A 27929-nucleotide genomic window follows, 5' to 3' on the forward strand; every position below is an offset into this window, starting at 1 on the left:
GGTCCTTGAAAAGCCTTGTGAATTTCACCCCAAAAATTTAAGGACCTTAAAAGTTTTTGAAAATTGCCCTAAATAAACATGGGTCATTGAATTTTGTGCAAGAAAGAAGTAAAGTTGATATATAAGTTGTATTTGATTTCATCTTGCAACCCCATGGCAGACGTGCCCCATAGTTTGGGAACCACTTTGTTAAAATGTGAAAACACAAAAAACATTAATTCATCAATTAAAACATCTTTTTTCTCTTTTTAATACATTAAGAAAGTTTGGAATTTTAACACTTCTACACTCAGAGAAATATGAAAATGCAGCATAGTAATATTTCTCTGTAGTAATATTTGCAGTAAAACGTTATTGACATTGTTCACGACAAACAATTGGCAACACAGTTGTAAAAATTGCCAAAAACTGCGTCAGTAATTAAACTCTAATAATTTAGAAATAATATATATGTGTGTGTGTGCTGAGTTTTTCCCTAAAAATAATCAAAATAAAACGAGATTTTTGGGACCTGCTACACATTGTATCGCGAGACTGACGTCGGTGGGGGCCGTTTGATGACGATGGCGGGAAAAGCCACCACGGCGGGAAAGAAAATAAAGCAGCGTGGGCAATACAAGACAGGAGGCGCTGTTCTCACAAATTGACATCGCAATACGCCATAAACATTGAAATGATATATTAACACGAGACAGCTCACATTTACCTACCTGGTAGCGTGAATTACGCGTGGATTAAATCGCATTTGCCAATTGTTTTAATTTATGTGTGATTGACATGGTGATGCGTTCAATGAGCGTTTGTTTATTGTAAGAAAAGGGTGACTATCTGAGGAAACGAGAGAGGGAGGGAGGAGAAAAAGGCACTGTGGGAGAAGAGGGGGGGGGCAGAGTGCCGTGAGCTTGGATGTGTGTGACGAAAAAGGCGACACACTATAGTGGATTTTTTAAAAGTAATTTTGCGAATTTTAATTGTCTTAGAAGACGCGTGGTTATTAGTGCGTGCGTCGTTTTTTGTTTTTTTACGTAACTCCTCAGAGGGAGAAGAGGCCCGGTGTAGTGATAACGTCAGTATCTTTCATCAGCAGGCGGGCAAAGAGAAGAAAGTGCGTTCTAGTAGAGAGTTGACACGCTTCATCATCATCATCATCATCACCACCTTCCTCCTCCTCATCATCATCATCCTCATCACCATCCGGCCTACTGCTGCTGTGAAGCGAAGGAGGGAGCAGGAGTCCGCTGCGGAGGAGCCACCATGGCGGTAAACCTGGACAAGGAAGCGTATTACCGCCGCATCAAGAGACTCTACAGCAACTGGAAGGTAAAAAAAAGCAAACCCCGGCGGTCTGTTAGAGCTGATGTGACCCGGGGGTTTGATTTTTAAACGCGGGGGAAGTTGGTGTGGTGGTGCTGGTGCTGCTGCTGCTGCTGCTGCTGCTGGTGTTAGCCGCTAACTGTAGCCACGGAGGTAGCCGCGTTTTCCATCCCAGCGTGTTAACTCTTGTTGTCGGCGTGAGCAGTGACGCTTCCCGGGGCGTCTACGTGGAGACACGCGTGCCTCATTTTACCACGACTCGGCACGCTTTATTATCTCCCTAAACTAATTTATTTAAAGAACAAACAAACAAACAAGAACGTTATAGTTTATCAAGCTAGCTTCCCTCACGCTTGGCAGGCTAGCTTTTAGCTCGTAAGTTTATCGCCAAGCAGCTAAACGTCAACTACACCACCAGTTTATCACGTTCTTTAAATAAATAAATACATAAATACTTACAAAAGCCCTCAAATGACAGCACTGGTTTGCTTCAAATGTGGCTAATTCACTGACTGTGTTTATGTCAAGTGTCAGTTTACACCTGTAATGCTCGCTACTCGCTAATGCTAACAAGCTAATTAGCATGTGAATAAAGTAACATGTGCATGATGTGCCGCGGGTTCTGGATATTACTTTATTCAGAGTTTTAAAATGTATTGAATCACAATACATTCAATGTTATTACTACCTTTTTAACATTTGTCTTGTGTCTATCATGTCCTATTTTGTGTGCAGAAGTTGTTAAACGTTGTTTGTGGTGTACAATGCAGTAGAATCACTTTGATAAATGGCTTTAATGTTCATTTAACGTGTTGCCAACGTGTTAAAAGTTTATTATAACTTGTGTCTAGAGACTTGTCTCCTTTTTTTTCGAAAACTCCTGTGTTGTGTCATGTGATGCAGTATCAGTGATGCTGTCTTCACACACTAGACCTGCAACACTTTTCTTTTTATCAATGTAATCTGTTTTTTTTTATCTTGTTTTTTATTAAAACGTCATTAAATCAGAATAGTTTACAGTCACAAAGGATCAAAGAAGCCAGAAAATAATGAAATGTTTGAAGCTGGAATCACACAAGTTGCTATTTTTATACAAAGAAACACTTATACTGAATTTCTGGTTGATTATTAATCGATTGGTTATTGCAGCCCTAACACATTAGGCAGGAAAAGTTAATTATTGCAATTTGAACACATTTGCCATTATTTAATACTTAAGTTTCACACCAATTGTACTTAAAGAACAATCCATACACATTAAAAAACATTTGTCTTTTATGTTCTTCTTACAAATCCATAACACAGTAAATATCAAACTGAAAACAATCCCAGCATAGGTTCCAAAAATCATAGCACGACAACTAATGATTATTTTCGAAGCTGAATAACCTGTTCATTATTTTCTCGATTAATTGATTGGTTGTTTGGTCCAGAAAACGTTTGATCGGCGTTTTCCTAAAATTCCCCTAAGATTTTCCCTAAATTCAGGAAAATCTGTTATAATTATTGATATATACACAAACTGATTAATTGAAAGGTCATTTTAATATTGCAAGATGTTTATTTTTATACACATATTACAATGTTTTTTTTCAGATTCTCAAATGGGAAATAAATTATCCATATAACAAAGAAAATCATTAAAATTGGGCAAAACAATACATTTGAGAACATCATTATTCCCAGATTTAGGAAATGCCGTTCAAAAATTTTAAGTTTAACTGACATTTTACTGACGAAATATTTAAACGCGCAAATAACTGACTTATTATTCAGCCCTAAAACGTCCGTTTGATTGTTTTTCTTCATTTTACCTTTTTTATCTTTGGTGTGATCACACAGAAAGGAGAGGATGAGTTTGGCAAAGTCGATGCCATGGTCGTTTCTGTCGGAGTGGACGAGGAGATCGTCTACGCCAAGTCTACAGCCATACAGGTGAGAATGCTCGACCGCCGTGTGCTAAACAGGGTTCCCACAGGTCCTTGAAATCCTTGAAGTTGTGAATAGACATGGGTCATTGAAAGTGCTTGAATTTTGTTCAAGAAATTTTCAAGAAAGAAAATGTATTCAAGATAGAAGTGAAGTTTAAAGTTCAGGAAAGACATTGGAAAGTCCTTGACTATGATGTAAACCATGGTGTGGGAACCCTGAAATATATTTTTAAATTGTAATATTTGTGCTGTCTTATTTCTCTCACGTTTTATATTTTATTTGACTCGCATGTATGGTTAATTTTTATCTCATTCTGTCTATTTCTCATATTTAAGAGTTGTTACATGCCTGAAACCGTGCTGCTGTCACACAAATGATCTGTCTATTCATTGAAAACCAGAGAAGAAGCTTTTACAGTCACGTGCCGCAGGTTTGACGTTGACCTGTGCATAATACATGGACTGGAATTTCTTAAAATTAAATTGAATTTGTCTGTGCTCGCATTCAAGTATTAGCTTCAGACACCAGTCACTGATTTTTGCTGATTGAGATTCCTGCTTCAAAGTGTCCTTGGGTTTCTTGAAAGACATTTTAATTAATGAAAAATATTTTCATTATTAGTATTGGTAAAATCCATGTGGAAAAATTATACACATGCATTTGTAAGAATATTGTGTTGAATTGCTGTTAAAAATAAATAATTTCACCCCCGTTCTGCTTACTTTCTGTAGACTTGGCTGTTTGGCTACGAGTTGACTGACACCATCATGGTTTTCTGCGAAACCAAAATCATCTTCCTCGCCAGCAAGAAGAAAGTGGATTTCCTCAAACAGGTGGCCGTAACCAAGGGCAACGAGAACGCCAATGGTGCTCCGCCCATCACTCTGCTCACCAGAGAAAAGGTGAAAGCTACTCCCTTTTTCTGTTTCTCACAACAGCTGAAAACATTTACAGTAATAATCCAACCAGGTTTTGTATTTTTTTTTCTTGAAATATACATATTTTTAGTTTTACCACTGAATTGACAACAAGATTGGTTTTCACAGTTTTTTAAAAAAAAACATTTTAGAGTTTTTTCTTCTGTGATTTATTTGACAAACTGTGGACATCACTTCCAGGTTTTTGTTTTTGACAAAAATCAGTCATTAAATCCACTTTAATGTGAGATTTCTAGCCTAATTTTGAAATATTAGTAGAACAAGGAATCCACAGGTCTAATTAAAAACATTGCAATTCATGTGTTTAAAAAAGTCGAAAAAGAGCCTTGTCATGTCCACAGTTGACGGTAATCTGTTGTAGAACAGAAATGTTTAAAGTATCTTTCATATTAACTCTTATATGTATTTTATATGAACATTTACCTAAAAATCTAGTACAAATATGTTACTTAAAAAAAATATGTTAAACAGGTTTGTAAAATGCACCTTAAACCTCAGAACAAAGTTGAAATTGTGTTAAAATACAAAAGCTGTATAAATGTGTTGTTTAAATCCTCATCAGACACAGTTAAAGCATCTATATGCTCTCTTTATAGAACGAAAGCAACAAGGCCAACTTTGACAAGATGATGGAGGCGATCAGAGGGAGTAAAGAGGGAAAGACAGTGGGAGTGTTCAGCAAAGACAAGTTTCCTGGTGAATACATGAAGAGCTGGAACGACGCGATCACAGCCGAGGGACTGCAGAAGGTGAGACATCAACTCTTGTGGTGCGTTCCAGTTGTAGAGGGAAGTCGAAAGTTCCAAATTTAGGGGGCATCCTAAAATCGTAACAACCTTGAATTGTCATGAATGAGAACACAAGCTAGCAGTACGACTAGCAACTGACATGTTGCTATGCTGTTTTTGTGATCAAAATACTGTGTCGAGCAGTACTTCCCAAAGTCTGGGTTAAGACCCACAGATGGGTCGTGACTTGTGGGAGGTTTTCTTTTTTTGGGGGTCCCTAAATTTAATTTCCAGATTTTCCTTTTCCCCTTTTTAGTTCAGATTTGTGTGTATGATTGTAATAATGTGCATAAATGAAGCTTTGATAAATGAACCCATCATCTTTTTGAAACAAATCATTTAATTAGTTGCTACACTAATTGGTCTTTTCACTATTTATATTGTCCACACAGAACATTTGGGGAACACTGGTGTAGAGCAGTGTTATTGACCGATAATGACGACAATGACTTGTGTCTCTTGTCCAGGTGGACATCAGCGCCGTGGTTGCTTACACGATGGCAGTGAAGGAGGACGGCGAGCTCAACCTGATGAAGAAGGCGGCGTCCATCACCAGCGAGGTTTACTCCAAGTTCTTCAAAGAGCGCGTCATGGAGATCGTTGATGCCGACGAGGTCAGATTCTGGTTTATTTTGATCTTGAATGTTGTTGTTGATAATGAAAAATTTCAAATAACAATACGTATTCAGATTTTTAACGTGATCCCTCTCCTCCCTCAACAGAAAGTGCGTCACAGCAAACTCGCCGAGTCGGTAGAAAAGGCCATCGAGGAGAAGAAGTACCTGGGAGGAGCCGATCCTTCTACAGTGGAGATGTGTTATCCTCCGATCATCCAGAGTGGAGGCAACTACAGCCTCAAGTTCAGCGTCGTCAGGTACGTCGCTCCACTCTGTATTCAAAAATAACCAGAGTACTAACACTAGCAAATTATCAAAAAACATGCATACGTATATATATATATATATATATATATATATATATATGTATGTATATGTGTGTATATATGTATATGTATATGTGTGTATATATGTGTGTATATATGTATGTGTGTATATATGTGTGTGTGTGTGTGTGTATATATATATGTGTGTGTGTGTATGTATGTATATATATATATGTGTATATATATATGTATATGTGTGTATATATATATATATGTGTATATATATATATATATATATATATATATATATATATATATATATATATATATATATATATATATATATATATTCATCATTTTTGAACTTTGTTTTGTTTTTTTTTCCCTTTACAGTGATAAGAACCACATTCACTTCGGCGCCATCACCTGCGCCATGGGAATCCGTTACAAGTCGTACTGTTCCAACTTGGTGCGGACGCTCATGGTCGACCCGCCGCAGGAGATGCAGGATAACTACAACTTCCTGTTGCAGGTGGAGGAGGAGCTACTGAAGGAGCTCAAACACGGTGAGTTCAGGGACGCAGTGGCAGCGCGGGAGATTTGAATAGTGGGGGGTTGAGTTAGTGAATTAGACTTCTTTTCTGTATGACATCCTGTTTGAATGGATGTCCTGACTGGTTTTATGAAAAAAGTCTGAAAATGCGTTGAATTAATGAATCTAAAAACAAGGTAAATGTAAATCTTAATCTTCAATATTAAATAAGTAAAACTGAATAATTTTGGTTTTTGGATGAGCATTTTAAGACATTTTCCAGACCAAGCAACGTGTCAATAAAATAATTGAGTGATAAATTGATGATGAAAATTTGCTTTAGCTACAGCCCAAGTTTTAACTGAAAAGTAGCAAAAATGTATGTATTTTGTTAGAATAATTTACCAAATGCTTGCGGCAGTAACATCAGGTCAAACAGCAAGGCAACACAAAAGTTTTTAAAAAAAAAAATTATTTGCTTTAGGATGTAGGTATAATGTTAATCTGGATTATTCTTTTCTCTGTGAAAAATAACAATTATGGTATAATTTTAAGTGGTTTTTTTTTGTAAATCTTCAAGTCTTTAATTTAAATTGGATTAAGCTGCAGGCTCCATGTCATTCTGGATGTTGTTAATTTAATCTGAGAAGCTTTATTGGTGTTTTTTATCATGTTTTACAGGAGTAAAAATTAATGACGCCTACAATTCTGTTCTGGAGTTTGTAAAGAAAGAGAAGTCGGATCTTGTGCCAAAACTGACCAAAAACCTCGGGTAAAACACTCGCACACACATTTTCTCACACACTTTACTCCCTTCACTTTCCCGTTGTCATTCATGCTTTTGTTTTTTTGCAGCTTTGCGATGGGAATCGAGTTCAGAGAAGGCTCTTTGGTCCTAAACGCTAAAAACCAGTACAAACTGAAAAAAGGTGAGGTGATTTGTTTTTTTGTTGTGTGAAGATAAAAGACGAGGTACAGACGTCCAGACTTATTAAGCGTGAGTTAAGTAACTCGAACCTAACTAGTGCTAGCGTGTTTCTGGCAGGAATGGTGTTGAGCATCAGTCTGGGATTCGCTGACCTGGAGAACAAAGAGGGCAAAAAAGAGGAGCAGAAAAAATACGCCTTATTTGTCGGCGACACGATACAGATCAACGAGGTAGGAAGACTTCAGGAAGTCGTTATTTGTGTCAGGGGAAAAAAAAAACTAACATTAGTTTCTTAATATTAACATTGATGTTGTGTTGACTTCTTGAAATGTTTGTGTTTGACAGGAAGAGGCGGCGACGATACTCACGCCAGTGAAGAAGAAAATCAAAAATGTGGGAATCTTCTTAAAGGTCGGTGTTTTACCTCAACATTTCCACTTTACTTGAACAACTGCATAAAGAAAACAAGTTAATCCGTTAAAACACACTGATTTTGCATGTGTTGTACTGACATTTTTGAGGTAAATCTAATTTCTAAGGCACATAAATATCCCTAATTCAACAAAGAAATAAACCAGGTGTTATCTCACTGTATTTTAAGATCCTGTAATCCAGTATATATTATGTTTTGGATATATTATTAATATTATATAGATATATTATCCTAGAGAAACAATCTGTGCAGCTTAATATCTGAATGCATCAAGATACACCCTTAAAATATCCAGTTATGTATCTCCCCCCCGGCTTCATTTTCCGTCTTGGTTTAATCTTAATCCATGTTAAATAAAGTATAATTATTCTTTTCATTATTCCCCAGAACGACGACGAGGAGGATGACGAGGAAGATGGCGACGATGCCGAGGAGCTCCTGGGTAAAGGAGCGCGGAGCGCGGCGCTGCTTGCAGACAGAACCAGAGTGAGTGTTGCGTCTTTTTTAGACGTGTGTTTTTTATTTTTTTCGCCCTGACTGGCGTTAATAACTAAGAGTATGAATGTCTTTGTACTCTACCAGCTACTTGGGAAGGTAAGTATTTGTTGTTTCTTCTCAAATCTCATCAGCTGAGTCGTAAATATCCACTTACTGATGGGAGAAGCTTTTCATTTTTCATCGTTCTTTTGTGTGAATTATTTGTTTGTTTTTTTTCCCCCCCCCCCAAATTCATCCAAAGATTTCACACGTGTCCGTTTCTCTGCATGTGTGTCGTGGTTTTTCATTGTCTTTAAAAATAAAATAAATCAATAAGTGCCGTCGCTCACTTGTGTCTGTTGTCGAACGCAGAACGAGATGACGGCGGAGGAGAAGCGACGCACCCACCAGAAGGAGCTGGCCAACAATTTGAACGAAGAGGCGAAGCGTCGGCTGACGGAGCAGAAGGGAGAGCAGCAGATACAGAAGTGAGTGGCTGTGCTCCTGGAGGGGGCGCTGGAAGCTCGACTAAAAATAATTGCGGCATATTAGCTGTGGTCACAGACGACATATTTGTGTTTTTCTCATGTAGCATGGTGATGAACGTAAAGGTCGGGTCTGTAATTTGTTTTCATGGCACCATTTCATATCCTTGATAGACTTTGATCTACATTTTGTCCAGAAGAACTTTCTGGATCTGTGTAGAACTTTACCTGCTTATAGATATTACCATAAACATGACAAACGTCTTGTTCTGCTAAAATGCCGCTACACATCTTTACTTGCCCAATGGGACTGAAACATGTAAACTTAGTTTGATGGTAGAGAGTTTGATCCTTCATACCTTCACCAAATTTTGTTCCAATCCGATGAGTTTTCACTGAGATTTATCAAATTTTGTATATTTTCCCCATTATAAATGATTGGGTTTCCTTGTAAATTCAATCATTTGTCATGGATCTGTCGCTAACACAAGGACAGATTTACCCACACTGATGAAAACACAATATTCTTGTTGAAGGTAATCACAGTACTGTATTATATGTATTATAAACGCGACCCAGTCCTTTTGATTTCAGCTCATTTAGAGTGAATGGGCTTGAGCCGACCTGCCTAGCTGTTAGCGCCCATGCTAGTCTTCAGGACAAGTCAGAAGTTAATGGACAAGCCACAGACAAAAAGTGGCATTGCTAGCATCTCCGCACACTTACGGACTCTAACTTTAAAGCGCTGCATCAGATTTGCGAAGGTTTACGTCCTTGCTGGTTTTCTCCTGTAAATTCTGACTTGTTTCATTCAGCTTCAGCAATATTTTGATAAATTTATTTATTAATATATTGAACGTCTCTCAGAATCTTTCTTGATGCTTATTTCAATGTCTAATCTCAGTATTTGTGTGGAGCTTATTTTTATGCTCCATATCTGTGTTTATGCGTGTTGTTGCTAATCCCATCTTGGCTGATTCATTCTCATGCCTGATAAAATCAGTGTTAAGGCTCAGTTATACGGTGTGTAGAGGGCGGTAGCGAGCAGTCGTGTGAATCCAGTACTGTGGTTCTTTTTTCTTTTTTTTTTTAAATTTAAGTTTCTGCTCTCTTCTTCTCCTCCAGGGTGAAGAAGTCCAACGTGTCATATAAGAACGTGTCTCAGATGCCCCGAGAAAAAGACATCAGGGAAATGAAGATATTCATCGACAAGAAGTACGAGACGGTCATCATGCCTGTTTTCGGTATCGCCACGCCGTTCCACATCGCAACCATCAAGGTGCAGTGAGGTTATCGCCGTATGTCAACCAGCATTTAGTTATGGAGTTAATTGCTGACTAATTTGAAATATCTAATGTCTGTGTTTCGTTTCCTTTGTGTCCAGAACATCAGTATGTCTGTAGAAGGAGACTACACCTACCTGAGGATCAACTTCTACGTCCCTGGCAGCTCCCTGGGGCGACAGGAAGGAAATATCTTCCCCAACCCTGACGCCACATTCGTCAAAGAAATGTGAGTCTCGAAGCAGAACTACGTAGGATTATCAGTCATTGTGGAGGTTTAATGGCTCGTTAGTGGGAGATTGTCTCCACTGTCACCTACTGTCTGTTCAGCCTCACAAGATCAGGGCCACCGACACCGAGTCCTCAGAATCAGAAGGTCTTGCAAAAAAACACACACCCTCGCCAGGTACCTGCTACAAGACCAAGGCAGTGATAGCATTATTTGAGACGTTCAAAAAAGGCAGAGATGACTGTTGTAGGAAGTGAGGAAGAGATATCGTCTTTCTGACCGAGCGAGGGACCACAGACAAGTAAACCGTGACTGGCTTTTTTTTTTGTCCGTCCTTCAAGCTGCGAACACAGAAGCATGAAAAACGGATGCTGACCGGCGTTAATGTGGCGCCACGACTTGTTGAAAACAAATGGCCAGGTGAGGGGAAGGGAGTGTCGGCAGTGAGTTTTTACAACAGTGAGGATAAAGAGGTAGACAATAGATGGATGGATGTTTACTCCCAAACTCGATGGGGAGCTCTGGAGCGCAAACCAGACTTTCAAAGTTCCGCTAAAAAATCCTTCTTGAAAGTGTTCTGTGAGTAAATTATACCTTTTTTTTTTAAAGGAGCAGAACACACACTGCCCCAACAGTCTGATCTCCTGCCTCAGTAAGGGTTGTCCCATGTATAAAGCCGCGTTTTGGTTTGGTTTGGTACGGTTTTTACCAAAATATCCTACCCCAATCCTTCCCTTGGGGTACCAGAGGTGGTCCAGATGGAGCTCGACCCACAACGTAACTTCCTTGCGTCCGGTGTGTCTTCAACGCCCGCTGTCTGGATGTGCTCCTTTGTTCACTGTTGGGTCGTGTTAGTCGTTGTTGCACCGGTACGCCGTCACGCTACATATCTCTCGGGCACAGCCCACGCGCCGGCTCTCAGTTGAAACCGAGGCCTTTACCGTTCCAAACTTTACCGTACCATGATGGAAACGCGGCATAACCTTCATGTCCCTTTCCGCTTCCCTCCAGCACGTACCGAGCGTCCAACCTGAAGGCCCCCGGCGACGTGTCGGTGCCCGCCACCAACCTCCAGAACGCTTTCCGCATCATCAAGGAGGTACAGAAACGCTACAAGACGCGAGAGGCCGAGGAGAAGGAGAAGGAGGGCATCGTCAAGCAGGACTCGCTGGTCATCAACCTCAACCGCAGCAACCCCAAACTCAAAGACCTTTACATCAGACCCAACATCGCACAGAAGAGGATGCAGGGTTCGCTGGAGGCTCACACCAACGGTGAGGGGAAACGGAAACGCAAATCTGGAATCTGATGAGCACAAAGGCCGCACGCGCTAACGTCTTTTGGTGTCTTCGTACAGGATTCCGTTTCACGTCGGTCCGCGGCGACAAAGTGGACATTCTTTACAACAACATCAAGCACGCCGTCTTCCAGCCGTGTGACGGGGAGATGATCATTGTTCTGCACTTCCACCTCAAGGTCGGTCCTCACTGAAAATAAAATGTAACGATTCCTCAAGGAGATTTTGACAGATATCGGGATCGTGATAACTGGTCACGATCGATATTTCACCAATGTGTAAAAAAAGGAAATATTTGAGAAACAAGATTTTTGGGTTGAATAAATTCCTGCTGCATTGAATTTTCTGGAGGGAACTTTCTAAAGGGATTAAATTTGTTTTATCTAATCCACTCCAATAAAAACATAGTTAGTATTTCTCGTACGTGACTTGGAAATAGTCCTTATAAGTTGTTTTAAAGTACCACAAGGGGGAGCCTGTGTCTTTCCAGTCATTCCAGGTCCTCTGTATTATTTGAAGATTCTTGCCTTTACTTTGAAATGTTTCTCTCTGAAATGAAATGAAAAATACTAGTTTTTGGTAGAAAAATGTATTAAAGTAATTTCAGTGTGTTTTTGGAGACAGTTATGGCAAGTTTTTGCATAAAGTCATCCAATTTCTTGTACATATTTATGTCCCATTAACATAATTAAATATATCAGTGTAGTGAATGATTATGTTCATATTTGCTTCCATGTTTTGTCGTGTATGATTGAGAAATGGGTGTTATTATCAGTTCCTAGTTTAAAAAAGTCTTAAATTTGACTTGATTATTAATATAAGGGAAGAACTAAAGTGTATATATATAAAAAAAAACTGACTTGGATTGGTCCTGTTTCTCCAGAACGCCATCATGTTTGGTAAGAGACGCCACACGGACGTCCAGTTCTACACGGAGGTCGGCGAGATCACCACGGATCTGGGCAAACACCAACACATGCACGACCGCGACGACCTGTACGCCGAGCAGATGGAGCGCGAGATGAGGCACAAGCTCAAGTCGGCCTTCAAGAACTTCATCGAGAAGGTGGAGACGCTGACGAAAGAGGAGCTGGAGTTCGAGGTTCCCTTCAGGGACCTGGGGTGAGTGAAACCCGTCATTCATCCTCTCATCACAGTAAATAATCTGTTGTCGAGCACTAATCAAACCTGGGAATGATGATATGAATGAATGAATGATTGTTTTTGTCCACAAACCAAAATTATTCAGTTTTAATGAGTTTATTTGTTTTATGGAGCAAGGACAACTGTTTTAATTCTCTCTTCTTTTTTCATTTTTTTTTAACCCACTCAAACTAATATTTAATAGAATATCAGGTTTATTTGATATTCAATTTAGATTAATTAACTGCAGTCTCATTTGGTGCCACAAGGGGGAGCTTGCATATCAGGACCTTTTATGATTTATCATTTTCTTACTTGGATGTTTTTTTTATTAATGTTTTAAAGTTAAAAAAACAAATCTTGTTTTTTTTTTTTTTTACATCATAGCCTTTTGTTAAGTTTCAGATAATTTGAGTATTTTTTGTAACCTAAAGAACGTGTTATTTTTGATAACTTAAGTCATTTTTGTAAATTGCAAATGTTTGTTTTTTTAACATTTTTCTTATGTTACACTGTAACGTACACTTTTACGTTACAGTTTCTTTAATGTCAAATATTTAGTCTAAAGTCTACTACATAATTTAGTAAATTACAAATTATTTTTGTCAGGTTTTTCTAATTTGACAGTTTTTCCTAATGGAAGTCTTTTTTAGTGTAATTTCAATAACATGTTTTTTTCACTTCATGCTAATATAATAATATTTTTGCAAAATTTTTTAAATTACACATTTTTCTAACTGAAAATCTTGTCATTTTTTTCGTAATATCTGTAGCCCAATTTTTGTAAATCTTTGTTTTTAGATTCCAGGGCGCCCCCTACAGGAGTACCTGCCTCCTACAACCCACATCCAGTTCCCTTGTAAACGTCACTGAATGGGTGAGCGACACACGATTGATGACATGGTTATTTATTTAAATATTCTGAAGGACAGCTGGTAAAAGTGTTAACCCCCGTGTCCTCGCACAGCCGCCGTTTGTCGTCACGCTGGACGAAGTGGAGCTGGTTCACTTTGAGCGAGTTCAGTTCCACCTGAAGAACTTTGACGTGGTCATCATCTACAAGGACTACAACAAGAAGGTCACCATGATCAACGCCGTGCCCGTCAACTCCCTGGACCCCATCAAGGAGTGGCTCAAGTAAAAAAAAATCCAGATGAAGTGACAACCCGCCGTGTCGCTGTGGTTCTCATGGGTTGTTTTTTTTTAAAACGCTGTCTGTTTACTTCTCAGCTCGTGTGACATCAAGTACACGGAAGGAGTCCAGTCGCTGAACTGGACCAAGATCATGAAGACCATCGTGGACGATCCTGAGGGTTTCTTCGAGCAGGGCGGCTGGTCCTTCCTGGACCCGGACAGCGAGGTTCGTTCACAAAATGAAAGCGGTCATTCTTCTTTTCTTTTTTTTCCTGGTGTTTTGTCCGAATCAAAACATTGTCGTTTTTTTTTTTTTTTCGTCCCACCAGGGAGAGGGAGAGGTGGAAGATTCGGAGTCGGAAATGGAGGACGAGACATTCAACCCGTCTGCAGATGAGGAGGAGGAGGAAGAGGAAGACAGCGACGAAGACTACAGCTCCGAGACGGAAGACTCTAGTGCGTTTAAGTCATTATTTTTGTCAATGATTTCATTTTTCTTTGAGTTTTGGGCTGTTAAGTTCCTGCAGTGCCACAAGGGGGAGCCCTCACGTCTTCTCTTATAACATCTTTGTTGTTTTTGGCGTTTCTTTATTAGAAATTAAACGCATAAAACTTTAAGTACATATTATTAACGTACTGTTTTTGTAACCTCAGTGGCAACAATTTAAGCTAACTTTTTTTTTTTGGTGATTTTAGTAAAAATTTGTTGATACAATACAAACCAAATTTTTGAAATGATCGCAATGATGTGAATCACCGTTTCCTGCCTATTTTCATTTCAAATGTTTGGTCATTGAGCTGTAGGATTTTACTTTTTAACACGTTGTTTTTCTCTCGAGTGCCACTAGAGGTCACTATAATCATAGTGTCCATCCCCTTTAAATGTCCATACACGGTCTCAATTAAGTTCATATAAGATTATTATTATTGTTGCTTAGGACTATGCAGAGCTGAGGGAAAATATCAGTTTTGTATTTTTTGTTTTTTTTTGTGAAAATATAATTAAGCACAAATGTACAGTCACTGTCGACTCACTGTGTGTTGTTGTTGTGTAGATTACAGTGCGTCACTGGGCAGTGAGGAGGAAAGTGGCAAAGACTGGGACGAGCTGGAGGAAGAAGCCAGGAAAGGTTTGTGTTTTCTTCATCACAGACTTTGCTTTAAATATTTTACGTTGAAATTAAGGTTTTTTTTTTGTTTGTTTGTTTTTTCAGTATTTAAATTTTTTAAGTTTAGGTGACCGGTCCTCTCACAGGAATTAGGGATGCATGATAGGGCTGAACTATTTTGAATTAAGATAATTTTCCCCGAGATAACTTTAGCACTTAAGATATCTGGCAGTTTTTCAACCGTTACGAAATTCACGTTTAGTCACAAACGTGAATCTTGTCTGTGATTGGTCGGTCGTTTTCGCAGAAGTCCCGAGGTTCTACCGTAATGACAGGTATACGTAAACATCCATCCGTCTTCTACCACTTTATCCTCCACATGAGGTTCACGTGGGGGCACCCTGGACAGATCGCCAGTCTATAGTTTTTGAATTTCCGAGATATCGCAGACGATCTAGGAGTTACGGCGGGATTTGGTTAAAGCCAGTGGCTAATTGTGCACTTTCCTGCTTTTAGCCGACAAAGAGAGTCAGTACGAGGACGAGGACACGTCCAACAGGAAGAGGAAAGTACGACCAACGGCGCCACCGAGCAAGAAGAAGAGACGGACCTAAACACGTTTATCACACACACACACACACACTGCCAAACACTTAGCTGACACTTGACCCTCCTTTCTGCCCCGACTGGCTCTTTACACACACACACACACACACACACACTATGACATGTACATAGACGTAGAAGCTCCTTTATATTTGTGTGTCAGTGAAGTGTTGACGTTAATGTGGCGGAAAAACACACACGCACACACACACACGAGTCATTTTCTTCTTCCTCATTCTTTGTTTCATCAGTCAGGGCTTTGTGTGCGCGCGTGTGTGTGTGTGTGTGTTCAAATGAGTTTTAATTGTTTATTTTTGTTTAATGAAAATAATAAAAAAAAAAGTTTCTTAACAACAAATGAAAAAAGATGTGACGATGTTTTTCCTCTGCCAAGTGTTTTTATATAAAACTCTCTCCTCGTCTTCGTTTCACTCTTCAGTCTTTGTTAAATCATCGCAACTCAAAATTTGTTTTCCTTTTTTTTATTTTAAAGGGGGCAAACATTTTTGAAATATTTTTTATGGGGTTAACTATGTCTCACACACACACACACACTCACACACGTCTCCGCCGCACTTGTTCTTCTCTGTCCTTTTTTGTTGTTGTTCATTCTGAGTAGAAAATGTTGAGCTGTTTAATTCTGAAAATCCTGTTTTTTTGTTTTATTTTCTTTTTGTAATAAAATTAAAAGGAACTGTAGTTTTGACTTCACTGCTCTGTTTTTTTTTTACCTGGAACTTTAAACTTATTTTTAATGTATAATGTTTTATATGCACATTTTTAAAAATACTTTAAAGCATAAACTCTAAAATAATCTAAGGGATAAAAATCCGAAACTTCTCTAGCTACACAAATGTGTTTGCAGCAGTATCCGTTTAAAAAAAAAAAAACTTTAACTTGCATCTTATTTTGAAAGAACCGGTCTTTGCCATTTCCTGTATCCTTATTTGCTTTTCGCTAGAAAAGTTCGCAAGAATGTCACGCATAGTATTGCGGTTAATTCTGCTAAGCAACCAAATCTTTTGTCGCGACTTGGCCGTGTACGTCGGCGCAGAAGCAAAAATTTTCAGATGTACCACTGCGCATCTCTGTTGTGTTTTTACCAGCTGTGTTCAAATTTTGTAAAAGTTTCAACAATCTGAAAATCTTTTATCAAGAAAATTTGGTATGAAAACACATCAGGCAATCATTTGAGGTAAAGAAAGTGGATCTATTTTCCCTCAAAGCTGCGCTTATTGTAAGTCAAGCGCAAAGACGTAAAATATTCTCATCTGAGACAAAATTTCAACAAAAATTTTCAATTTAAGGATTGTTTTTAAGCGTGTGTGTGATGTAACCTTTGACCCCTGAGGCTTTTTATTTACTCTGCAACAAAAAAAAAAACATGTTCTGATGAGATGAGATGAGAACTCGTCCGGTGAGATTTCCTTCACCTCGTGTCGTGTGTGTTTGCTTTTAAACCACAGGTTTCTCCGGACAGTGAAGCAGCGGCAGGTGAGTGACCCTCGTCTCATGACGTGTTGCTTTCATTTTCCAAATTTCATGCATTATTTTTAAACGATTAAACCACTTGGCTAACAACAGAAGAAGTTGAATTAAATTTAGTTTTTAAGGTAGATTTTTTTTATTGGCAGTGAAAGAAACTAAATATATGATCTACTCTTATGTATAAATGTTTAAGTTGCTTGATTAATGTTTGTGTGAGATGTTTTGCTCTCACAGATAATATATATAATATAATATCTGTCAAATAAAGGTGTGTGTGTGTATGTGGAGTAAAAGAGGGAAAACAAGGTGAGTCAAAAATGTGAAGCAGCCGTTTAAAGCTTCATAATTGTTGTTAATTCCACATTCGACCGCTGCCTGAGGCTTCTGTGTCGCTAATGTTGCTAAAGTGTTTCTTTCCTTTTTCCCTTTCAGACTTCTACACGCTGCAGAAGAAAAGAAGGAAACTGGTTTCCGACATGAGGGGGAAACCGTCTTTCTTCCTGTTCTTTACAGGTAAAAGACAGTGAGACAGGTATCGTGATGTGTCGCTGTACGATTGTCCGGTAATATTTCGACGATCACAGAATCGTTGTGTCACGATATGATTGGCATCTTATACCCTGTGACTCGCAGTGACTGGTAGATGTCGTCCGTCCACAGGGCTTTGCTGTCTCCGTCCCTGTCGTCCTCTTCAGTACCACTTCATCGACACAGCTCTTCCGTGGTCGAAGGCCCAGAACTACTGCAGGGCCACGTTCACCGACTTGGCCACCGTCTTGGACGCGGAGAGCATGAACCTGCTGGTCAACGCGGCCCAGCAGTCCAGCGGTGGATTTACGGGGAAGGCTTGGATCGGGCTGCACGACAACCTCACAAACTGGAGGTGGTCGCTTCCAGGCGCCGCGGCGAGCTTCAGGAACTGGGACGTCGGTCAACCGGACAACTTCTTCGGGGACCAGATGTGTGTGAGGACGATAATCGGAGGCGTGTGGGAAGACTCGAGCTGTGTCCTGAGGAACCCCTTCTTCTGCTACGATGGTTTCTGTTTGAATAGATTCACAGTGTAGATTGGGGATACCCAAAGAGTGGGTCGGGACCCTCAAATGGGTCGTGGGAGAATTTCTTTGGGCCCCCATACACATTTTTTAGCTTGTGAAAGTCTAAGATGATTTCTTTCTCTCTTCCTCGCAGGTACAGCCAGTTTCAGCAAGCGTTTCGTTTTTGTTGCGCAGGAGTTGAGCTGGTCTGACGCTCAGCGGCACTGCAGGAGGCGCTACACCGACCTGGCCAGTGTCAGAAACCGGGACGAGAACACGCAAATGCGACGTCAGTCGTCCAGGGGCGCCTGGATTGGCCTGCACAGGTCTGAGGAAAAGTGTTTTGTGTCACTCTTTAGATAAGAGTGATGATGTTCTGTTGCCGTTTCCGTCCTTTCTTGTGGTAATATTTGCTTTTTGGACTATTCCGAGGAATGTTTGGGGTCAAGGGAAAGTTCTTTCCCGGGTAATTTCCAGGAAACGCGCCACGGTTTTTCAAAATGAGAAAAGTTCGTGCGGTGGAAAAAAAGGCACTAAGGATAATCTTCGTGCAGGACTCGGGACTGGTCAGATGGAAGTGAATCCTCCTTCCGGTACTGGACCAGTGGACAGCCCGATAATGCCAGAGGGAAGCAGAGCTGTGTTGCGGCTCATCTGGGTAATGCAGGCCGTTGGTCAGACGAAGAGTGCGGCAGGAGTCTCGCCTTCGTCTGCTACGGAGAACGTGAGTTTGGACAAATCACATTAGTCCATTCACCCAAATGCGAGACTTAAACTAAATCACTGGTTGTTTTCTGATTACAGGTGTGACCACAACTGAGAAGCCTTCAACTACTCCTCCTCTGACTGGTGCGTACATTTATATTCACCCAATGTTACCCCATGTAAGACAATTTTAAAACATTTCATTAACAGAGATGTATTAGAAATGTAATTTAAATGTGTCTCAAAGGACGCTTATTTGAAAAATCTGAATAAAAGTGGCCCCAGTATTGACCCCTGGGGAACGCCACATATATAAAGTGGTGAAAATTAATTCTCTTTGAACAATATGTGCGTAAGAAATGAACGCTTTTGTAAAATGTATGTAACTTCAAACCAGACACCTTAACAGCACAACCTCAATCACTGGCTTTTGTCTTGTTACAGAGAGAACGTCATCTGAGCTGCCTTCAACCACACACATGAAGCCGACTCTCACCTTTACTGGTGAGTTGATTTTGCATTTCTTTCCATTGTGTTGTCATTTTTTGGTGGGGGAAAATAAATTGACTCTCCACTTTACAGATGAGACGACTTTGTCCGGCAGCGCCACTGCAACTCAAGAGAAATCAACCACAACGACGGAAAGACACTCGACCACACCAGTGTTTACGTCATCTGTGCAGTTTGAAACTACGTCTATTCCTGGTGAGAATAGATGTAGATTATCTGCGTAAAGATTTGCTAACTACAGTCATCACTGATGGGTACATTTATACATTTTTACATGTAGTTTTTATTGTAATATGTCAGAAGAATTAAAATGAAGGAGGTCCGAGTATTGACCCCTGGGGAACACCACATAAAATATCCTTCATTGCCCTAAGTCGGGATCTATTATTGGTCAATCTTTCTATATTTTGTTAAATTATGAAGTTGTGAATCATCCGCGTTCAAAAAGACGTGAAAAAGATGTTGTTCAATAACAGGCAGGCCGTTGGAGTCGCCTTTAACTACACAGAAGGACCAAACTACAGCCACTACTGGTGGGTAAATGTATTCATTTTCACAATTCTTCTTCTTTTCGTTGGTCATAATACAACGTCCCTGTCAATATCGTGTCTCCGTCTTGCAGATGAACCTGCAACGGAGACACATTTGTCCAGCGCTGCCACGGTAACGCGAGCAGAACTCGGTCAAACTGCACCTGTTCCCGGTGAGAAACTCGCCTTCTCATGCCACGTTGTTGCTCATTTGTGGCTCCAGTTCGTTGTCGACCAACGCGCGTCTGTTTTTGGCAGGATTTTCCTCAGGAGAACATGTGATTCACTTGGGACTGAAATTAACGTCAAAGGTGCAACTGAGCGAAGAAGACATCGAAGAGCTGGTGGTTGTTGAGGTGAGACACAAAAACACTGTATATTTTGATTTAAAACAACATAAACGTATGACCTTCACCTCGACTCGAATACTTTTAGTGTCACATCAGTGAAGCAAATACCACCTAGTTGACACTTCGTGCCTTGTGTGTCAGTTTCGCAAACGTCTGGTAGAGATGGGTCTCCCCTCGAGCCTCAAAGTGAGTCTGAAGAAACCACGGAAATAAAGAGGACTGAACGTAGGATTACACACGTGTGTTTAGAGGAAGGACCAGTGAGGAAATCAGGAAGGTTAACAGACTTCTACTGCTTCAATCCTTCAATGAATCATGTAACAAAAGAATAAAATTGAAAACACTTATAAACAACTATGGGCAATTCTCTGATTTTTCAGCTTCTGAAATGTGAATATTCTCTGGATTCTTTAAGAAATCATTAAAACGACCATTTCACATTGTATCCCACATACTTTTTGCGCGTTGGGTTTGTTTGTTCCAACAGATTGGACAAAGTCTTCTTCATTTCTTTTAAAATGACCGTTTATTGTTTCTTAAGAGTCAAGCAAATCAAGTCAGGAAGGAAACAAAAATAGAATTCAATACATTAATGTACAGCAATGAACTGTCACTGATGTAAACCCACAGCAATGACTCGGTATGATAAGGTGACTCAGCATTCATTGTACTCAGTGTTACAGCATCTTGGATTAAGTAACAGTTATTGTCGACAGTATCGGTCTCCAAACACTACAGCAAATAAAGTAGATAATACAAAATATAACATTCCTCGTGTGTACTTAAAGGGATAGATCTGTTTTTTTGAAGTGTATTTGTATGAGGTACAGTCTTAAGTGCACGATATCTTAAAAATGTTGTTTTTTTTGTCCTCAGTGACTATTGTTTGTAAACGACGCACTTTCCAGTGCCAAACTCCATAGAGAAAATCATCGTTTTTAGCTCGCAGGGACACAGGAGCTGCTGCCCCGCTGCTGCCCCGTGTGGCCAGTGTGTGTCGCTGACGTAAACCTGAACGGGGGATTTCAAACGCTCGAGTTACAAAATGACCGATTTGAACGGACTAGTGGAGGCGACGGTGGAGCAACAACTCCAGTGTGTTGTGATGTAAAATCACCAATTTTCTCTATGGACTTTGGTGCGGGAGCGAGTGAGCCGTTTAGGATGAGGCAAACTGGAGTTTCCATTTCCTGTTTGTGAGTGAGATGAAGAGGCAAACACATTCTAAAAGATAGATTCAATTGCCATAAAGTGACCCATGTGTCAGTTCCTGGTCCGTACTGGTGCCTGTAACTTTAAGGTCGATGGTGTTTCGCTCACAGTTCTGTAAGCACACAGCAGCTAGCGCCTGTGCTGACGTGTCGCGCGACGTACGGCTGCAACAGACCCGAAAAACAACCTCCGCAGTGGTAAGTGACAGTAGAGCGGCGCTTCGGTGCATGCGTGCGATTGAAAGATTTCAAAAACACGGGTTCTTCTTCGATTCGTCAGCAGGAGGAGAACATTATCATCATCATCATCATCATCATCAGCAACTGTCGCAGAACAAGTGGCTCCTTGGACACTGAAGTCTGAAGGCAGATACTGCCCCCGTTTGTTCAGCGAAGAAACACACACAAAAAAAGAGGAATAATTTGTTTTTTTCAGCAGTAAAGTCTTAGCTAGTGTACGCACTTTTGGTTGATGGATTTGAGGGTTCAGCCACCCAACGGTCAGCAGCGCCGAAGCGGCGTCACTGGTCCCTCTCACTCGTCGCTGAAGCGGAGGCGGTTAAAGGCCTCTTTGATGACGTCGTCCGCCTCGGAGCTTCCTCCGCTGACGACGGGCACCACTCTGCTGTCGGGGACGTCCTGCTTCAGCTTCCGCTTGCTGAGGACCACGGTGTCGCCGTCGCCCTCCGCCGCCGGGCCCGTCAGTGAGAAGTAGGCGGCGTGGCGGCCGCGCTCCAACAATGTCGCTGCGATTTAAAAAAAAAAAGAAAAAACGTTTTTAATGAGTACAGTACAGAGTCGGATATTATGGGTGCAACCGAACTCTGGTCCACCACTTTGGTTCACGTGAAGCGGACTACAACGCAGGGCATTGTGGGTAAACACAACCAAAACACACGCCCGTGAAGAATGATAGCCGGGAGAAATGTATGCGTAGTGGCGGAAACAGAAGTTTTCGTCCTCGTCCAGACGAAGAGGGGCTCATTTCACCAAAGTGTGAAAGTGTGAACGCAAACTCGGACCGGCTGAATATTGCAACCCCGCCCCCCCCCCAATTGATCCAAGACCCCAATTCTGCGACAATGACGCCACATGTCGCGAATCCTGTCAAAGCTGCGATCAAAATCCCCTCAAGTCTCGATATTCTTGTCAGTTTGTATTGAAACTTTTTTCTAAATGGGGTAAAAACACTGACATGAGGCGATGTCACGATAGACAATCAACTCTGGGAGAGGGCGGGGCTTATATTGAACGGGAAAGTGTTTCTCTGGCTTTTACTTCTGGTGTTATTTCCGAAAAGAGCTAGCCCTTCTCCTCCTGGACTCGAAAGTAACGAAAGTGAGCGGCAAGAAAAGTTACGATAATTTACTAGCGCAAACTCGTCAGTCGGACCTTTTAAATAATAATCCATTTGAGATCAAAGGAGATTGAGGAGCACCTTTATATGCCACGACGTGGTCCACGACGTTGGCGGACTCCAGAAGCACTTGGGAGTAGAGCGGGTGCAGCATGTAAGAGCGTCTGTCACCGATGAGGGGGACCTGGAAAGCAAACGTTTGAGTCGGCTCAACATTTTACGCGAATTTTCCTTTTGCCGTCTTCCGACATAAGCGGCGGTGAACTCACGGTGGAGTTTGTCTCCGAGAGCACGACGCCGAAAAAAACAAAGATGGAGACGAAGTTGGTGGTGTGGATGGAGGCGGGTCTCGGGGAGTTCGGAGCGGCCAGGAGATGGAGTTCCCACAGCGCGGCACCAGACGTTCCATCGAGGATAACGATCTACACACAGACAATGGTACGGTTAACGTCTGATAGGGGGAGGAGCTTCAAACTACATGTAGGAACGTTCAAAACCCGTCCTACCTTCTTCGTGTGGTTGCCGACATCCTCCTCCACCATGACGTCAAGTACACCGTCTTTGTTGAAGTGACCAAAGGAAGGCTCACTGCATGAATGAGAACATAGATTTTTTTGTTTGTTTTTTTTGATTTCAAACAACAAAAGGCCCAAAATAAGACATTTGAATCTAACAATGGGGGCAGCAGTGGATCAACACCTCCTGTTTTCTGTGATGTAAAATCGCTGGTTTACTCTATGGACTTCGGTGTGGGAGAGTGGGACATTTACTGAGTGATGTTAACGTCAGTTTCCATTCAGAATAGGTTCTCTTCCCAATTTCTTTGGTTATGCCGAGCAATCCTTGTCCCTTTGTCGCCGACACTTTCAGAAACCTTAGGGTCACCATTTCAGCGCGATAGCCGCTGCGACCTTCTAAACTAAACTGCACGCAGTTTCTGCACATCCTCCGCGGTCCATGCGTAGCTACAACAGATAAACACTGAGATTAAGACACTTATCCATGAGTGCTACCTGAGGACTGAGCTGGTATTGAATCTCCACAGTTGCTGCAGAGTTTTCCCGTCGATCAGTGTCACCACGTTCGCTGTCACAAGCAGCAGGTTGGACCGATCGCTTGTCTCTTGTGTCCTCAACACTTGTCTCACCGGGTCTGACCTACAACGGGGGGAGATAAACATCAGCAGGCGCTTCTGTCGTGTGTGTGTGTGTGTGTGTGTGTGTGTGTGAGGTCGTTCCGAGTGTCACTGAGAGGCGCTCTCACGTGTAGATGGGTACGAGGCCGGAGACCGCGCTGGCGCTCTTCTCCCAGTCTTTGTCCGTCTTGAGGTTGCGCTCCATCCCTGCTTGAGCCTGGGCGGCGATCCTCCACAGAGCCAGTCCGTACAAGCCGGAGTCTGAATCAACACAGAGTCACATCGCGAGTAAACGTCATCGTAATATCTTCTGTTTATGTACAAAACAACGGGAGCGCTGAGAGCGCGACGGACAAGATTGTTCCCCGAGCTACCGATGTTTTCTGTCGGACAAAGCGCACCGGCCAATGGCGGGCGTCGAGGGGAAAAAAATGTTTGGGTTTTTATCTTAAAAGCACCTCAACTGACATTCGGGATTAACCCTGTTGATACAGTGCTGCACATTTCCTGAGGGCAGATAAGAAGTAATCTGCTGGGATTACCGAATCTTACTTGCCGACACTTACCTTGTTGGAGCAGCACGTAGTATGAACCCTGTGCGGTGCGATGGAGAAGATGTTTCTGCGTCTCTGTGGAGTCCAGTGTCACTGTGGAGCCGATCTGGACTCCCGTCTCCCCCGAGAGGAACGCCAGCTTAGTCTGCAGATACGACGGGGGAAACGATCACCGACACAGAATCAAAACACCCGACTGTAAAAAAAGAAAAAAGAGGAAAAATAAATGTAGCTTGGAACACTTACCTGTGTCTTATCAGACGCCACCAGAGCCACATCACCGACCTTGTCTCCATCCAGGTCTGGGACACTGAGCACGGGCACGGTGGTGTGCAGACCAGCAGGCTGAGGCTGCTGCCACTTAATGTCACCTGTACACAAACACACCACACCAAAACAACAAACCCTCGTTACTGATCCACAATATTTTTACACTTTTGGAATCAAATAAATGTTTTAAAATTGGAGTGATCCGTGAGTGAGACGCGATTAAAGAGTGACAAACCGTTGTGTTTCAACACGGCCGTGATCGTGTCAGAGTGGGACAGCAGACAGTCCCAGCTTCTGCCCGTGTCTCCCTGCAGACCACACTGGGCCCAGTGGAACTCGGGATGCAGTCCGCGCTCCCACAGCGTCTTTCCGTCCGTCCCGTCCACCGCCATCACAAACACACACGGCGAAGGCAGACCTGGAAAACGCAGCCAGAGTGAGTGAAAGAGCACAAAACTGCCCTCAGAGCAACCGATACCACTTCCTTTGACCGTTTTCACACAGAAACACCCATGAAACCACAAGTACCGTATTTTCCGCACTAAGGCGCACCTAAAAACCTCAAATTTTCTCAAAAGCCGACAGTGCGCCGTATAATCCGGACGAGACGGAGCCGGGCATGTTGGATCCCGTATTCGCCCAACTGTTTAATTCGGACACTGAAGAAGAAGAATTCGAGGGATTCGCGGATGAGGAATAACTTGATAAAGTGAGCTTTACATGTTTATTTTGTGTGTTGTGTTGTGTGACATTAACGTTTGAGCAACGTTGAGTTATATATTGTTATTGCTTTGCACTATTTCGAGTGTTACTATATTGTGATAGCACTAACGTTTGATTTACCGTAACAGTATCAGACTGTTTTTTACGTGTTTATTGAATCCAGGAAAAGTTCCCCTCCACTATGTGATATAAATGTTGCACTACATGTTATACCCTGCTGTTGTTAAAAGATAAACGAAATACCACATCACATAAAACAGCTGTTTATTCATGTTGGGAGTAAACGGAGTTGTCAGAACGCTGGTTTGTAATCTATAAATAAAGTTTGACTGACCTATCTGACTGTTTTGTTGACATTCCCTTTAGCGCAGCTCCATCTAATGAATGCATAACGTAACCCCAGCCTCTACTGTAGCGTCTATTCTATGCGCCTTATAATGCAGTGCGCCTTATATATGGACAAAGTTTTAAAATAGGCCATTCATTGAAGGTGCGCCTTATAATCCGGTGCGCCTTATAATCCGGTGCGCCTTATAGTGCGGAAAATACGGTACATCAAATTAAAAAGAAGAAAATGGAGTCGGGGTGCTGTAGAAACCTGAAGTTTCTTTTCCAGTAAATTAAAAATGCTTCATACCCGCTTTATCACACGTGTTGTTCACGGTTGCTTCCGTGGTTTTGAGGGCAAACACGACGTCCAGGACCTTGTCGGCGCTCGTATCTTCAATGGCTAAGAAGTCGTAGGTCGCTGTGGTCAAAAAGAGAAAGAGGGAGTTTATTTGAACAAAAACAGATGACATATGTCAGACTAATACGACACAACATTATTAACAGGTCCAAAAATATGGGGGAAGTGAAAGATAGTCGCACATTTAAAGTAACAGTTAAAAACGCACAAACCTGCGTCAGGGAAAGACCTGTTCCATGAGATGAGATACTGCGGTCGCACAGGACAGGGGAGGACGAAGGAGAAGGCAAACACGATGGTGAGGCAGAGGAACAGGGAGAAGAAGAAGATCCCGGTTCGCCAGTGGGTCAGTTTGGTCACACCCAACTTTTCCTTCCAATTCGTCTTCTTCAGCTCTGTCCCCGACTCGGCTCCTTCCTCTCCCGTCTTCAGAGGGTCGCCCTCGGTGACGTGGTCCGTGGTGTCCATCGTCGCTTCAACGCATTACTGACCCTACAACATGAAGGAAAAAAAAAGTTATTATAAAAGTAATTCTGATTTAATGAGACACGGACCGCTCATCTTCACTGAAAACATCGTGGAAAGACAGATTTAAGCCACTCAAAGGGCTCGTCTGATAAAACCAACATCACTCTTAAATATTTAATAAATATGTTGACACGTGTATCACAAACTGTGGCCCAGCATTTCCTGTGTCTCCATGAGCTTAAAACACAGACTTTCTCTATGGGATTTGGTGCAGGTGAATGTGTCATTAAAGTCTGAGTTAATGAGTGGCTAAAATAGGTTTTCCCTCATATCCCTGCACTAATTATGTGTCAGTACGTCGTACAGTTCTCATCTAGTGTTCTAAAAGGTCACTTTAAAGGTCACTTTAAACTTCTACTGGAGTTGATTTCCGGTGAAGTACTTTTACTCAAGAACGTGTGGTTTAGCAGTTATATACTACCGAGTACATGAAAAGGAAAAAACTACAGGAAACAGCAGTGTCTGTCAGGTCCAGCTCTTTCTGCTTTGTCACTGTGAGGCAATTCAAAAGGTGCCAGCAGCACAGAATCCAGAGGTTTCGCAACACAAAAACAACAACAACAAACCCCATGACAATCGCCACCCTGGCTGTGCCAACACACCCTTATTATCTGTTATCTATGCTTGTGTGTGAAAATCAGTTAATTGTGGTTTTAAAACGCACAATAAACCTTTTTTTTTGCCTACAAAGAAAAAAGATCCATGTTTTTTTAGTGTACTCAACCTCTGTTGAGTACACTATGTTGTTTTTGAAGGAAAAATACAGCAGTACAAATACAAACAGTGATTTGCATACTACAGTAAGTGCAGTTTGTTTGTACTGCTGGTTAAAAACCACAACACTGGCTTATTTTATTTACTCGAGATAAATTAGCAAAAAGATACGTGATATTTGATCGGTTACCAGGAAGAACACCCTCCTTAGTCGGGTCACCTATGTTCATGCATTAACTCCTGGTTACTTGGAACAAACTTGTTGATCGAAACTAAGCCGGTTAGTTATGTTAGTTTGTTTTGTTTATTTATTTACGGAAGTCCGCCCTTTTAAGTTAAAAAAAGAAGAACATAACTGGGCTTAATGAGACACGTCTTTACTTACTTTATAGCCCACGGTCTCCTCCTTCGGTCAGTGGTGCTAACTCAGCTAGCATTAGGCCTGTCAACTGCGTAAACAAACACGAGCCTGGGTTTTTCTAATCCCTGCAATTTGTCTGTTAGGCAGCAAAATCCCGTAACATTAATTGAATTGAATTGACTTTATTCCTCCCCCAGGGGGGAAACACACATTCACCACAGCTCAGTTGTGAAAAAAAACAAAGTGAATAGAAAAAA

At 41.5% G+C, this 27929-nt stretch overlaps 3 protein-coding genes across 5 annotated transcripts; 2 read left to right on the forward strand and 1 right to left on the reverse strand.

Annotated features, from left to right (window-relative positions):
- Nucleotides 1-878: 878 nt before the first annotated feature.
- On the forward strand, nucleotides 879-16205 carry supt16h (SPT16 homolog, facilitates chromatin remodeling subunit). Of its 2 annotated transcripts, XM_044022044.1 has the most exons (25): nucleotides 879-1320; nucleotides 3157-3249; nucleotides 3978-4148; nucleotides 4781-4933; nucleotides 5440-5586; nucleotides 5695-5846; nucleotides 6249-6421; nucleotides 7069-7159; nucleotides 7243-7316; nucleotides 7433-7545; nucleotides 7661-7726; nucleotides 8136-8234; nucleotides 8331-8342; nucleotides 8598-8713; nucleotides 9836-9989; nucleotides 10095-10222; nucleotides 11234-11496; nucleotides 11580-11698; nucleotides 12403-12641; nucleotides 13464-13539; nucleotides 13630-13799; nucleotides 13893-14022; nucleotides 14126-14252; nucleotides 14852-14926; nucleotides 15422-16205. In XM_044022044.1, exons 1-25 carry the CDS (start codon nucleotides 1255-1257, stop codon nucleotides 15517-15519), a joined length of 3105 nt encoding a protein of 1034 aa, XP_043877979.1. In that variant the 5' UTR covers nucleotides 879-1254; the 3' UTR covers nucleotides 15520-16205. The 2 variants fall into 2 exon arrangements, with proteins under 2 accessions (XP_043877979.1, XP_043877980.1); XM_044022045.1 differs by lacking the exon at nucleotides 8331-8342.
- A 1112-nt stretch (nucleotides 16206-17317) lies between these two features.
- On the forward strand, nucleotides 17318-20485 carry LOC122766789 (macrophage mannose receptor 1-like). 2 transcript variants are annotated; one of them, XM_044021954.1, is made up of 11 exons: nucleotides 17318-17512; nucleotides 17660-18037; nucleotides 18191-18362; nucleotides 18591-18760; nucleotides 18841-18885; nucleotides 19186-19245; nucleotides 19324-19446; nucleotides 19728-19784; nucleotides 19874-19954; nucleotides 20040-20137; nucleotides 20273-20485. In XM_044021954.1, exons 1-11 carry the CDS (start codon nucleotides 17395-17397, stop codon nucleotides 20342-20344), a joined length of 1374 nt encoding a protein of 457 aa, XP_043877889.1. In that variant the 5' UTR covers nucleotides 17318-17394; the 3' UTR covers nucleotides 20345-20485. The 2 variants fall into 2 exon arrangements, with proteins under 2 accessions (XP_043877889.1, XP_043877888.1); XM_044021953.1 differs by having other exon boundaries at nucleotides 20040-20341.
- Nucleotides 20486-20638: 153 nt separating this feature from the next.
- Nucleotides 20639-27867, reverse strand: fam234a (family with sequence similarity 234 member A). The gene is made up of 12 exons (XM_044021952.1): nucleotides 27697-27867; nucleotides 26282-26561; nucleotides 26019-26129; nucleotides 24894-25076; nucleotides 24635-24759; nucleotides 24401-24533; nucleotides 23963-24095; nucleotides 23713-23856; nucleotides 23206-23287; nucleotides 22969-23121; nucleotides 22781-22883; nucleotides 20639-22088 (listed from the first exon to the last, which is right to left on the reverse strand). The coding sequence occupies exons 2-12, from the start codon at nucleotides 26535-26537 to the stop codon at nucleotides 21877-21879; spliced, it is 1635 nt and encodes a 544-aa protein (XP_043877887.1). The 5' UTR covers nucleotides 26538-26561; nucleotides 27697-27867; the 3' UTR covers nucleotides 20639-21876.
- Between the last annotated feature and the right edge of the window lie 62 nt (nucleotides 27868-27929).

The sequence above is a fragment of the Solea senegalensis genome, linkage group LG3 (assembly GCF_019176455.1).
Source record: "Solea senegalensis isolate Sse05_10M linkage group LG3, IFAPA_SoseM_1, whole genome shotgun sequence".
In the NCBI taxonomy this organism is placed as follows: domain Eukaryota; kingdom Metazoa; phylum Chordata; class Actinopteri; order Pleuronectiformes; family Soleidae; genus Solea; species Solea senegalensis.